This window comes from Peromyscus leucopus, chromosome 20 (assembly GCF_004664715.2).
Source record: "Peromyscus leucopus breed LL Stock chromosome 20, UCI_PerLeu_2.1, whole genome shotgun sequence".
Classification (NCBI taxonomy): domain Eukaryota; kingdom Metazoa; phylum Chordata; class Mammalia; order Rodentia; family Cricetidae; genus Peromyscus; species Peromyscus leucopus.
This window is the reverse complement of record NC_051080.1, coordinates 14,890,529-14,903,877: the sequence shown is the minus strand read 5'-3', so window position 1 is coordinate 14,903,877 and position 13,349 is coordinate 14,890,529. Positions and strand designations below refer to the sequence as shown.

General features: G+C 49.8%; 1 protein-coding gene across 1 annotated transcript; it reads right to left on the bottom strand.

The window, feature by feature from the left end:
* Positions 1-6,667: 6,667 nt before the first annotated feature.
* Arsa (arylsulfatase A) lies at positions 6,668-9,876 on the bottom strand. Its single transcript, XM_028869213.2, has 8 exons — positions 9,217-9,876; positions 8,816-9,056; positions 8,488-8,706; positions 8,244-8,413; positions 7,795-7,919; positions 7,575-7,702; positions 7,248-7,350; positions 6,668-7,145 (listed from the first exon to the last, which is right to left on the bottom strand). Exons 1-8 carry the CDS (start codon positions 9,432-9,434, stop codon positions 6,826-6,828), a joined length of 1,524 nt encoding a protein of 507 aa, XP_028725046.1. The 5' UTR covers positions 9,435-9,876; the 3' UTR covers positions 6,668-6,825.
* Positions 9,877-13,349: the final 3,473 nt, after the last annotated feature.

The following is a 13,349-nucleotide window of genomic DNA, read 5'->3' as shown; positions in this document are numbered from 1 at the left end:
AACTTTATATCCTTTCAGTCATATTCCACCAAGGGCCAGTATGAGACTAGGGAGGGTGATTTGGTGTTACCTGGTTCCGGGGCACATGTACATTAAGACAAACTGTTCTGTAGGTGAATTTTTAGGGAGAATTCCCTATTTACCATTTTGTACCTGTGCATAGTTGGGCATGCATATAATTAAAGCAAGATGCATTGCAGAAAGAGACATGTGCGCTGGACAAGGGGTTTATGTATTCCAAGCCTGTCCTTCAAAGTAGAGAACCACCCAAACTATGCCAATAGCCTCTCCTCCTTTAGTCTCCATAAAAGAAGCCCGGAGACAACAACCTCCTCACATGGCCCGCAGTCGCTCTTGACAGCATATCTGACCTGTACTATCGCTTTGCTTTGAATAAATTTACCTGGCTTATAAGGTGTGTGCTTATTTCAGTCTCTCAAATAAGATGCCAAGAGCCTGAAAATACCCAGGCCAGACCCAGACCACTGGTAATAGCTTTGTATCATCCATAGACCCAGACTACAGGTTATAATAGCTTTGTATCACCCATAGACCCAGACTACAGGTTATAATAGCTTTGTATCACCCATAGATCCAGACTACTGGTAACAGCTTTGTATCACCCATAGACCCAGACTACAGGTTATAATAGCTTTGTATTGCCCCTGGAACTGACCCCGAGGGGCAGATCCACGTACTGTGCTGTGCTGTGCACTAACTCATAGCTCCAGCTGACCTGACAATCACTCCCATAGAGTCACTCCAACAATTGGTCACTGGGCTAGTGTTGAGAAGGATTACTTGCAAAGGACCCCAGTGACTGCTCAGGGGACACCACACGCACTTTGAACTAAAGTTTGAATTTACAAGAGACTCCTCCACCCACTGTATATATTTGGGTTCTGTGTTTTACTTTTTTTTTTTTTTTCAAGTTACCTAAACTTCAGGGCTGAGGATAGACCAGACTCCTCTTGTCTGTCCATTGTCCTCACCTTCTCGACTTGGATCAAACTGCCTTGAGTTTCCTCCTGGACCTTTGTACAACAGTTTCCTCGGGGCTCCCTGTTGCCCTGGCACCTGCAGCTACCTGGGCAGATCACTGTCCTTAAATGTTGCAGCAATTCCTTTTAAACCTCGATCTGACCTACTTACACCCCTCTCTGGCTCCCCTCCCCTCCCCTCCCCGGCTACTACCAGTGTTCTGGGAGCACCTGCTGGCCTTCCCTGTTGGTTGCCCAGTAACCATCCACCTGGGCATTAGGAGGCCTGGGCCTTGGTCACTGCAATACCCTGGGTCCTCCAGACAGTGCAGCGCCTGATTTGATGCACAAACCTCAGAGCTCTGCAGAGCACTTCTAACTTGTGGTCAAGGGAAGCACCCTACACAAGATATATTCACTTAGATTCTCATTTAAGTTACTGAACGTAGACTGGAGTGGCTCCCTGGTAGAATGTGCGCCTCCGTGCATGAAGCCCTGGGTTCAGTTCCTAGAAACACAAAAGTGGAAACAACAACAAAACAAAACAAAGCAAAAAACATAAGAGTAATCTAACTACTGAGCAACAGAATTTACTAAATTGAGGCATATTTACATAATTGGAATATTAAGATATGAAAAAATATGCTTATATTTTATAATGAAAATGTGTTATACTATTAAGAAATACGGAGAATCATACATAGTATGTTAGAGATTATGAATTGAAAACTGCTGAGAGGAAACTTTAAAAATAAAAGTTGAAGCCAAAATCAAAAACATTGATTTCACTTATCAAACATTTTAGAGATTGCTCAGCTGAGCAGTCAGTATGTTTCTACATACTTTGTGATGGTCACTTGAGTTGTCTTTTAGGAACTAAAGACAGTTCCAACACATTGAAAATACTGTCCCTTCACTTGGGCTGTGTAAGCACCCCATGGGTGGTCTTCAGACATCAGAAGGCCAAAAACCTCACTCACCAAGGCTGCATTTATAAACAAGGGTCCTCTGGAACTCTCTGAAGTACAGACATACATGAACAGACCGCTGAACATTTCACTGTGTTTCCCCGCTAGGCCTCAGACCACCCTGTCTATCCCATAAGCAGCACTAAACCTTACCCTGTGGAGGCTTAGTTGATAAAACGCTATGACCCGAACCACTTCCATATTGTGGTCCATCATAAAAGAAAGTCAGATCAAGAACTGAAGCAGAGCCATGGAAGAATGTTACTTACTGACTTGCCCCTCATGGCTTGCTCAGCTGCTTGCTTATACAACCCAGGGCCACCTGCCCAGGGGTGGCACTGCCCACTGGCTGTGGGCTGTGGGCTGGGCCCACCCACATCAATCTTTAACCAAGAAAATGTACCATAGACTTGCCTACAGTCCACTCTGGTGGAGGCAATCTCAATTGAGATTCCCTCTTCCCAAATGATCCCAGCTTGTGTCAAGTTGACAAAAACAGACAAACAAAAACAAACAAACAAACAACCCAGGACACCTCGTAAGTAAACGATAGTGCCCCTCCTCTCCTCTTCCACAATGGAATAGTAGAAGGACCTATCTCCTGAAAATCTTACCCCGTGCAGGCAATTGTAATTGCTCTGATTTTGAGAGGGGAATGGCCATGTCTTGACTGGAAGAAAGAGCCTTACCTCAGCAGACACTGGGATGGTCTCAGCTAAAAGCCTTATTCAATTAGAGATAGTACAAAAGGAGGCCATACTGTCCAGGTATGGCTCCTTCCTTAGAAGGGCCCCTCTTCTAAGAGAAGATAGCAGAGTAGACACAGGTTGGTCCCTAAGGTCTCCGTTCCTCCATCCTGAGCACGGCACTTTACTTAGAACCTTATGTCGATGTTGTAACTCTGCACTTGGCTCCTGCAGTCTCTTTTACCCAGCACACATTTACTGGGATTAGGAGGCCAGGGTGTGTTTCATTTCTTTCTGTGCCAATTATTATTCTGTGATCACAACAAACTAGTAGAAATTTCTAAAAGGGGATTTATCGGGAGGGGATTGGGGTCAAAAGAGGGACCAGCAAAGGACACTAGAAAGGGGTTGGCATTAATACATGTACTCTTCCCTCATTGCTGATGGGTAGATACAAGGTTTCTTGATTCCTAAAAGGAATGTGTTCATGGTGAACCAAGGATTAGGTTAGTGCTGAACCCTCCAGGGTTATACATTTTAACTCCCCAGAGAATGATGTTTAGGGAGGGCAGCACTGCCTTCCCAGACCAAGGTTACTGAGTGTGCCTGGTTTGCTTTGATACATTGTTACTGACTGGCAAAAGTATCTTGTTCTAGGAGTACCAACAGACTAGGCCACCCATCCCTAAACACCAATAAAAAAAGGTGAATAATGAGTTGGATAGAGAAAGATTTAACAACAGTGGCCATGTTGGGAAGAGCAAAGGGGTTCCATAACCTTGAGCCCGTCTTCAAGCGGCCAACAGGAACTTGAGATTTTTATGGAAAAGGGCAATAAATGGGGGGCAGGGCTTTGGGAGTCTGCATAACGGAGAGCAGATGCTCTCGGTCAGGTCATTGTTTCAGTTCTTGTTCTGCAAGGGATTCTGGAGAAGTTCCCACTGCCATTGCTTGGGAGCCATCTGGTTTCCAAGCGATTGCTCATTCTCCACGGGATAACCTTGCCATCCCAGGTAGTCGCCCTCTTTTGAGGGGTGATCTGCCTTGCAAGGCTTGGCTGTTGCTTTGGGGGTGGTTTGAACCCCGGGATAGAAAGATGTTTACCAAGCAGTTCTCATCAGTACTCTCGTCCGTCCCCAGCACAAAGTGGGAGACAGTGACTCAGGAGGGAAGAAAGTTAAAGAGGTAAAAACGAGCCAGAGAGGGACGAAAATGGAGTCAGCCCAGTGACTTGTGTCCTCCCTGAAAACTATGTTTATAATTAAGAACCTTCAGAAAAGAGGTGAATTGAAGAAAACATTATTCCATGAAACGTTCCCTTTTACTCCCCCTTCTGGTCACTTGAGAAAAATGCATGGGAAAGGACAGCTTGGCCAGGGACAATACCTAGGAGGCTCCTAGGGAGAGGTGTTGGCTTTTTTTTTAATTTTAATTTTTTATATCAACAGCAGCATACAAATGAGAAAGATAGATGTCCTTTGACGTCATCTTGCTCTAGCGCTGCACAGAAAACATGATTAAATAAGAATCATGTGGGGCACCTGAGGGCCATAACTGTTTATGAGTACATATTTGAATGTATGAACATATTCAAGTGCATGTGTATATGCGTGTCTGTGTCATCCATGTGTGAATGTACCTGTTACTGTATGCACGTATCTGCACAAATATTCATGCTATGCCTGTGTGAATGTGAGCACACATGTGCCTAAGCACGAGCGTATATGTATAGGTATACCTGCATATCTGGGTGGGCATATGTAAGTACACACAAATGAGCCTCTGTACAAATATGTTGCATTTGGCTGAAATAATGAGAAACAAGCATGTATGCATGCATACAAATCATAGCAAGGACAGTGTGGCTGTTAAACAGTCTGGTCATCTCCTCCTCCACGATTTTGCTCTCATATGATGAGTATTATTGCTTTGGAGGACTGCTACAGATTTTATTGAAGTGTAAATTACAGAATGATATAAGCAAATATGAAAATCCCGAGTGTACAGCTATTGGTGGCTTTATTCACATACATATCTCAAGTCACCTCCTGTTCAGACTGTAGCACGTCCAGGTTTCCTATTGTCTGTCTAGGCAATACCCACACACTGCACTCTGCGAGATTCAATGGCACTGAAATCTCACGTGTACCTGTCATTTCTGTGTTAAGAGCATCTTTATCCCTTGAGGACACCTTGCTCCAGCACTACAGTGTAGTAAATATGATGGGATCAGCATTAAAATACACCCTATGCTGATGAGAGAATGGAGCAGAAGCTTTTCCCAAAGGTTGTACCCAGGTGCTGATATCTACTGGGTTTGATAGGGGACTCGTTTTTGTGTGTCATTATTGTTGTTTTCAAGGTGACGTATGGGTGTTCCATGTTTCAGTTCCTTTTTCTGTCTTCACCTTGCACAGTGTCAATCATCTGGGACCAGCCCTCCACTTAGAGAAGTGATGCAGGAGCTCTTTAAGCCAGGATAAGTTCCTGCTGGATGGCCCCAAAGAAACCTCTACCTTGTGTGCATAGCCTGGGGGCACAGCAGACCTTGGAGTGTGGTCAGGGTAGCTTCTCAACCAGATAAGAGGTTATATGGAAGAGTTATATGGAAAACGGAGATGTAGAGGACCTCAATCAAACATCTGGTATCATGAGGTGTTCCCTCCCCGCAAAGTGGATCCATACATTCCATTCAGGCCTCATTCCTACCAGGCCACATCGGCTGCAAGGGACAAACGGTTCACCAGCAGAAGCACCAACAGGCGAGATTTACTTTTTACAGTTGATGCTCTCCGGGCAGGCAGCTGGAGACACTGGTTTAATAATTACCTGGTTCTATCCAGGGCCAGCAACACTGCTAAAGTTAGGCTCTCACCCAGATCACCCCACCCAACCTGTCACTCCCAGGACTCCTTAGTCATATCGCCACTCCTGGACCAATCACTGGAATGTAACCAGCTCAGGTTGGTCACCACCTTGAAGGAGAAAGGCTGTATGCTTGACACCTGGAAGTCTGTCCCCATAAGGAGAGGCAATAACAGTTTGCTAGAGGTATTGGCACACCCTGAGGGCTACTGCTCTAATGTGACCAGTACTGAGGAGCACCTGGGATGTACAGCATACATTGCCATACAAACACAGGTAGGCAGTCCAAAGGTCTCTTTCTACAGAGGCTAACATCTGAGGCAGAATATTGTCAGTGGAAAGAACAGCCAGGCCAGCTTGCAGTGAGTCTGAGGGAAAGGTGGGTCACTGAGGAGTTTGGAATTTGAACATGGTGCACTCCAACCCAATAGGCTTTTTTTTTTACATTTATTATTATTATTATTGTTATCATTGCTCATGTGAGTGTGATGTAAGTTCAGACATGTGTGGGCCACAGAGCATGTGTGGAGGTCAGAGCACAATCCCCAGAGTTCCTGGGGATTGAACTCAGGCTGTCAGGCTTGCATAGCAAGCATTTTTATCCACCGAGTCATCTCATGGCCCCTGATAGATGTTTTTAAAAATTACTTTGTAGAAAATTAGATGGGATGAGGAGACCTGAAGTATGCACTATGGAGAAATGCAGAGCTGGGGAGGTGGGCAGGCCCAATTCCTTAACTCTGTCTGGAATGAGCAGTTCGTCACCTAATTCCAAGTGACAGATTTCTTATAAGAATCAAGGTGGCCAGTTCCAGGGCCCCTAAAAATGCTTCTTGAGGAGAACCTATGTTCCGGGGGGCTTTGCACCTTTAGGGTCTCCTAGATACCATGCCCTCACCACCCCTCCCTCACAGTTCCTGGCACCTGAATGCAGTACCGGCTTCTGTGAATGAACATGTCCATGCTTCAGAGATGTGTCTGTGGACACATGCAGATCACCGGGGCGGGGCAAATTTCAGACCCTGGATGCCTGGGTTAAAATCCTAGCTCACGCTCTTTCTGGTAAGATGACACTGGACTTGAACAGGTCCATGAGATTTCCCCATGCCTCAGTTTCCTCACTTGCAGCACAGGAGAAGAGCACTGACCTCAGAGTTACCACAAGGACTAGATGAATTAGCACACCTGCAAGTCTGATGTTATTACATTACCAGATACAAACTACACACTTGCCCCCGCCCCTCTGGTGAACCATCACACACTTAGGATAGGGCTAGGGGTCCTGGGCTACCCTTGGGGGGGACCGCTGTGATTTCTTCAGGATCCTCAGATCTGGGCGTCGGGGCAGCTGCAGCAGATTGGGTGGGGAAAGCAGCTGGGCTGACAGCAGATCTGTAGGGCAGGGTCCTCACCCCTGGCTATCTGGCTGGGGCTGAAGGTCATATCTGCATCATATTGGGCCTTGAGCAGCTCGAGGTGCTTCAGAGCTTGTAGGACTTCTGCAGAGATGTCTTCCATGCTTTCCAGAAGGTTGTAGTTCTCGCCAGGGTCCTCGGACAGGTCATAGAGTAGTGGGGGCTCATGAGCGGTCAGAGGGCTGGCAGCGTGGCAGGCGGGGTCCGCAGTGGTGTCACTGTGGGCAGAACCTGGAGAGGGGGTCGGCTTTTTGTACAGGAAGGGGCGGACGATAGAGCAGCTGGGGGCCCTCAGGGTCGGGGAGAGGAAGTCAGGGAGAGAGAGAGAGTTACCCTGGGTGTAGAAATGAGCCTTGTATTTCCCACTTCGCACAGCAAAGACCCCGTGGATCTCGTCTGGGTAGGGCGGGTAGAAGAAGACAGACTTCCGTGGGCTCTGAGGGCAAAGTCAAGGTCACAGGGTGGGAGAGATCTCTAAGAGCTCTTGCGTTAGGCACTGGTGGTGGACCCCCTTTTGGCCCACCCAAAGAACTCCCGAGGTGGTACTCAGAGGCCACTCATCAAAGGAGACACAAGGCACTGCCCAGATTCATACCTAAAGGAAGACCAGCATGGGGCAGTGGAGTTGGGGGGCGGGGGTCAAGGGATTATTGGTCCTACCTCGCCTGTGCCTAGTAGCAAGGGGCTGAGGTCAACACCATCCAAGGTAATATTGGGCAGCGGAGCCCCGGTCAGAGCTGCCAAGGTGGGCAGCAGGTCCAGAGAGCTGGCCAGCTCGTGGGTCACACCTGCGGACAGACAGCTGTTTGGTCACTCAGTTCACATTCAGGGCTGGGGAGACAGGGCCAAGGGTCTACAAAAAGAGGGCCAGAGGACTGACCAGGAGTAATGTGGCCTGGCCAGAAGGCCAAGGCAGGTTCTCGGACACCACCTTCAAAAGTTGTTCCTTTTCCACATCTCAAGAGGCCAGAGCAGCCACCATTGGACATACGCATCAACTCAGGACTAGGACACACAAGGAAGCCATCAGTAATGAGGGGCCAGGGGCCCTGACCCACCACTGATGACTACCAGCCCCATATCTCCAAGTTATAAATTTTGCCAAGAATGATCGTTAATTGCCTGTTTCCTCCCTCTCCTACCAAGACCAGCAACTCTGTGTGCCTGTGGTCCCCAGTCTGTGACCCCACGGATCACGATAACAAGGCTCGCATCTCTCTTAAGAGCCTTTTTATACCACGGTCTTCAACAAATAGCTAGCTAGGGTGGATGGACCCTAGAGTCCTTGCCTATGATCCAGCAATGAGTGTCCCCTGCTCTGGCTCGTACCCATTATCTGCAGTGAAGATGACCAGTGTCTCTCCGAGCAGACCTAGGTCCCCCACTGCTGTCATCAAGGCCCCTACAGCTCCGTCCAGCTCCATCAAGGAGTCCCCAAATGGCCCACGGCCTGAGCGCTCTGTGAAGCTTTCTCCACTGAACTGTGGGTAGTGGGTGTGCTGGGGGCAGAGAGTGGAGTCAGCACTGGGCACAGGTCTTGGGCAGCCAGGAGGGTGGGGCCACGGTCACTCACGTGGGAAGCGTAGTACAGGAAGAACGGTTTGCCCTGGCGCTGGGCATCAGCCATGAGGTCTCGGGAGAAAGACACATAACGGGCTTCTAGTCCAGGCAGCCAAGGGGGCTGGGCCTCCACAGACAGGTTGGCCAGTAACGGGATGGGAACCAGGCCTTGGTCACAGCCACCACTGCAGGGAGTGTCTGGTGGGAAGCAGGTTAGGTTCTGACAAGGACCCTGGGGAGACAGTTCCAGTGAGAGAGGTCTGGCTATGGGTTAGGGGACATTGATAAGAGGGCTTGGGTGTGGTGGTGGGGGGCAGCGGAGGGGCCCAGGTGGTTTGTACCTGGTCATGGGAATATGGGATGCCCAGGAATCGATGGAAGCCCTGATGTGGGGGCAGGAAGGCCCCCTCTGGCCCCACTCCAAGATGCCACTTGCCAGCCATCCCTGTAAGATAGCCTCGAGCGGCTAGGACCTCAGCCAGAGTCACCTCCTCCAGGGGCAGGCCCCCTTGAGAGCTGGGCCTCAGAACTCCAGGGTACATGCCTGTTCGAACTGGGAGCCGGCCAGTCAGGAGGGCAGCCCTGTATAGTACAAGCCACACAATAATCCATCTATCTGTGAGTCCCACAGACATGAACGCAGGGGGGAGCACAGAGAGGGGAGGGGGAGCTGAGGACTGACTCACAGAGACAGAAATGGGACGGGCAGGGGCTGGGGGAGGGGTAAAGGTCCCTCACTCACCGAGATGGTGTGCACAGAGACACAGGCACATAGAAATCTGTGAACCGCAGCCCCCCTGCAGCCAACTGATCCAGGTTGGGGGTGGTGGAACTGGGGTGCCCATAGGAGCCTAGGTCCCCATAGCCTAGGTCATCAGCAAAGATCAGCACGATGTTAGGTGGGCTGGCAGTGCTCAGGCCTGCAGCCAATGCCAAAAAGAAGGCCTCCAGGGCCCCCATGGCAGAGATACAGAAGGGCCTGTTTCTTCAGACCCTTGGTAGGAAAGGCGGAGCGATTCCAGCAGGTTCGTTCCCTGAGCCACCAGGCCAGCCCTCGCCTGAAGTCCCAGGCCCAGTCTTCCTTCTCCCCTGAGCCCCCAGACCCCCAAGACTCCTTCTATCAGAAGGCCCACTTTCTGAAGCTCCAGCGAATCTGTCAGAACTCGGGAGGTGGTGGCCTGGGGTGTAACTCCACAGGGCCCCTAAAGGACCAGGGCTTCTTTAGATTCACGCGCGGGGATCTGACCCTGTTCACCCAGAGGTCCCAGCACAGGCTTGGGATCAGGAGCAGACGTCACTTCACATTGACCCGGGGGGGCTCCGGCGCCATGGGACGAGGGCGGTTCAGAACAGAGGAGGAACTGGTCATAGACAGCGTCGGTCTCAGGCCGTCTGGGATACGCCCTTGGTCACGAGACACTTGGCTGCTCGAGAAGGGCGGGCGCTGGGACCGGGCGGTACGGAGAGACGGGGAGGGGTGGAGCTGCGACGGGGCGGGGCGACGCGGGGCGGAGCTGGGCAGCTGAGCGAGGCGGGTTTGTGTGCGGACCGGTCCTTCCGGGGGTGGGGCTTGTGCCGCACCTGGGATCGAGGCTGGACGGGGTGAGGCTGGGGATTGCTCACGCGCTCCGCACCCCTCTCTGCGCCGGTTGGCGTGTCCCGTGCAGGGCTTGGTAACCTTGCGCTCATTGCTCCTGCGCGGTGGGCTCAGCTGCTGGACTGCCTGGCGGTGCATCAATTATCCGGCTCTTCTGCTGCCTCGCTGTTCGAGCGTGCCTGGAGTTCCTTTGGGGAAGGGTGGTTGGTTTGTCCCATTTCCCCTGATGAGACATTTGAGGGATCCTTGTTGAAAAGACCTCAGCATCCCCTTCTGAATGAGCAAAGCAAGAGAAAACCGGGCAGTCGGATTGAAACGAATCAGGAAGACAAATCGGATAGGCTGCTGGCTTTGTGCTCACAGCCTCCTTTGGTGCATTTTGTGAAACACAAGCTATCACATTCTTTAAAAATCCTTTTTCTGCCTACATGGGTACCTGGTGTTTAAGGTTGAGTGTGTGTGTGTGTGTGTGCCTGCGGTGTTAGAGGTGAGGTGTGTATCTCTGGGATTTGTGTTAGCATTGTGTGTTTCCATGGTGTTTGAGGTAGTGTGTGTGTATGTTTCTGCCTAGTGTTTGAGGTGGGAGGGATTTGGGGTCCATGTGTGGTATGACTTGGAACATTAGTATTGAGGAACTCATGTGTAGACGACATGCCTTGTTTTCCAACTCTTTATGCAGTCTTGAACTTAACCATTTTTGGTCACCAGTTTTAACGTCAAGAGAGAATAACAGATATGCCCCCCCAGGGGGTGGAAGGGTGGGTACTTTGCTTAGTGTATCTTAACATCTAAAGGTCCGTGAACTGAACTTCCCAGATCACCCCACCTCCAAAAGTCCCTGACCTGAGTCACTTTTCCAGGACAAGTTTCTTCCAGGGTATTTCCCAGCAGGTGGCTGTTCCTAGGGCAGTAACTTGTCCAGATTCTTGGCCTTCGATCGCTCCATAAACTAGAGCGCCCCTCTAAGACCTCTGGCATCAAGAAGGTCATGACCAGAGGACCCAGGAAGGGAAGATTTTCCCTGGTTACTAACTCTGGAGCCAGGGGAAGATAAACAGGGTTCTGGAAGGGCCTCCAGTAGGGACTCCAATAAGGATCAGGACTCAGATTCACGTGGGGATATATGACCCTGTTCACCCAGAGGTCCAACACTGACCTGGGGTTGGGTCAGGAACAGACATCATGTGATACAGGGTTGAGGGTGCCCTCTGGCAGGCAGAATGTGAGTGATTCAGAACTGAAGAGTACACTGGTCATGGACTTCCACTGAAGCCTGGCTGCCTGGGCATCTGGAATTTTTCTGATGACATCTGCTAGATAATGGGTACCACAGGAACAAGTTTGAATGACAGAGACCCCAGAGACAACACAGAAAAGGAACCTGGTCTGAGGCTACTGGAGACCTCATGTGAAGTGTGTGTGTGTGGGCGGGGTGGAGGGGGGGGCAACCTTCAGTTCGTGATTCTCTCCGTGTCACATTCCAGCCCGGTTTCTGGGCCTGTGCAAAGGGTGGGGGTTGCCCGTAGTCCTTCTATTAGAGTCAGGACAGAGAGCTCTTCTGTGTCCCAGAAATCTTTGAAACTGTAAATTGGAGCTCTCACAGCTGGTGGGCACTGTGAATTGTAATTTGAAAGGCATCAACCAAAAGCACTTTCGTCTCTTTCCGTTTGCAAGCTGGGAACTACCCCAGGCCTGCCCATTAATTTCTGGAGAGCCTGTGTAGGGTTGTGATGTGATGCAAATTGTGGTACTTTCCCCCTAGGTCCTTAGGGACCCTCGGGTGTGTATACACGTGAAGGCTTCTGGGGCTCAGCTCTGACCTGGAGCCTTGGGAAACTTGGAAAGAGGTGTATGTATGCTGCCAGCTCTGTTCAAAGCCAAGCTCTGAAGGCCAACCTGACTTTAGAGATGTGAACTCTTTTTTCTTTTTCTTTCTTTTTTTTTCTCCAACAACAGAGCCCCTGTTGGAAGTAGCCTGCTAGGGTTCAGGAAGTGGCTTCAGATGATGCCTGCCTGGGGCACTGCTAATTTTGGACAAACGCCCACAGTTGAGAAAGGAGCCTTGCAATGAGTGGCAGGTCTCTTAGTTCTGTACCTTGGAAAGGGATGGGAGAGGCTTCTGCATGGGGGTAAGTGAGATGGGGCGATTGGAGTGGCGACACTGCCCTGAGTAGAGTTCTGTGGCTCTTCTTGCACCAGCTGATGTGGGGACCTAGGACACATCAGGCCTGCTCCTCCCCTCCCCCATTGCTGCTCCATAATGTCGTCGTTGTTGTTACAGTGTGGGTGTTGGAATGCATGGTGCTGAGCAGGACCAGAAAGGGTAATTCTCCCAGAAGACAAAACATCTTAAGCTGAGAACGGAGACCTGATGGAGACAGGCTGACAACAGACAGGGCTTCTGGGATTGCTGAAGACAAGTTTTCAGCTGGGTTATGATCAGGGGCTACGTTTTTGTTATCATCTCAAATGTGAGGGAAAACCCTGAGAGACCCCCTTCAAACATACTTAGGGGAGGGACAAGAATTGCTGTCAGAATTTCTGTGACACAGAAATGACCTCTGGTAAGCACGTGACCTGTGAATGAGCCTGCTGGGCAGGTAACTGGTTTCCAAAAATAAGTCTTACATTATAGAAAAATGAAAAAAAAGGGTAAGCGTTTTATTAGGAATGCTGGTTCTGCCATGGCAAAATTTATTGCCAGTGCTTTCAAAGAACTAAACAAAGCTCACAGGAAGGATGTTCTCAAGCAAAACCAGGCCCCAAAGTGACTGCAGACAATAGACATTAGATGTGGTAGTGATGGCAGCCAGGAGCCTCCATGTAGAGTCAGTGTAGCTGTGATGAGGGTGAGCTGAGATGCCGCGTCCATTGTCTACAGGACAAGTCCAAGGGCCTGAGAAATGCAAAGGCTGTGAGATGAAACTCGAGTGGATGACAACCAGGTCTTTCTGAATAGGGCAAGAGCCATTTAAAGTGAGTCTGGGAAGAGAGACCTGAACACCCAAGTAATTGTACCATTTTTACAAATCTTACTCAACAGAGTCTCGAAGAATGGATATTGGAAGAAGTTGGTTCCAAATCAGATGGACCAATTCGGTGATCCTAGATTTTGGAATGCAAGGGTGGGTGGGATGGCTAGAAGGACTGTTTTCTACTTGAGTAATCAAGAGCAAGGCTTAAGAAGCCTATGAAAATGATAGTGAAATATTAGAAGCTCCTTGGTTTAGTGGAGGAAAAGACACCCCACACTGAAGGAATGTGCATTGTGCACCATC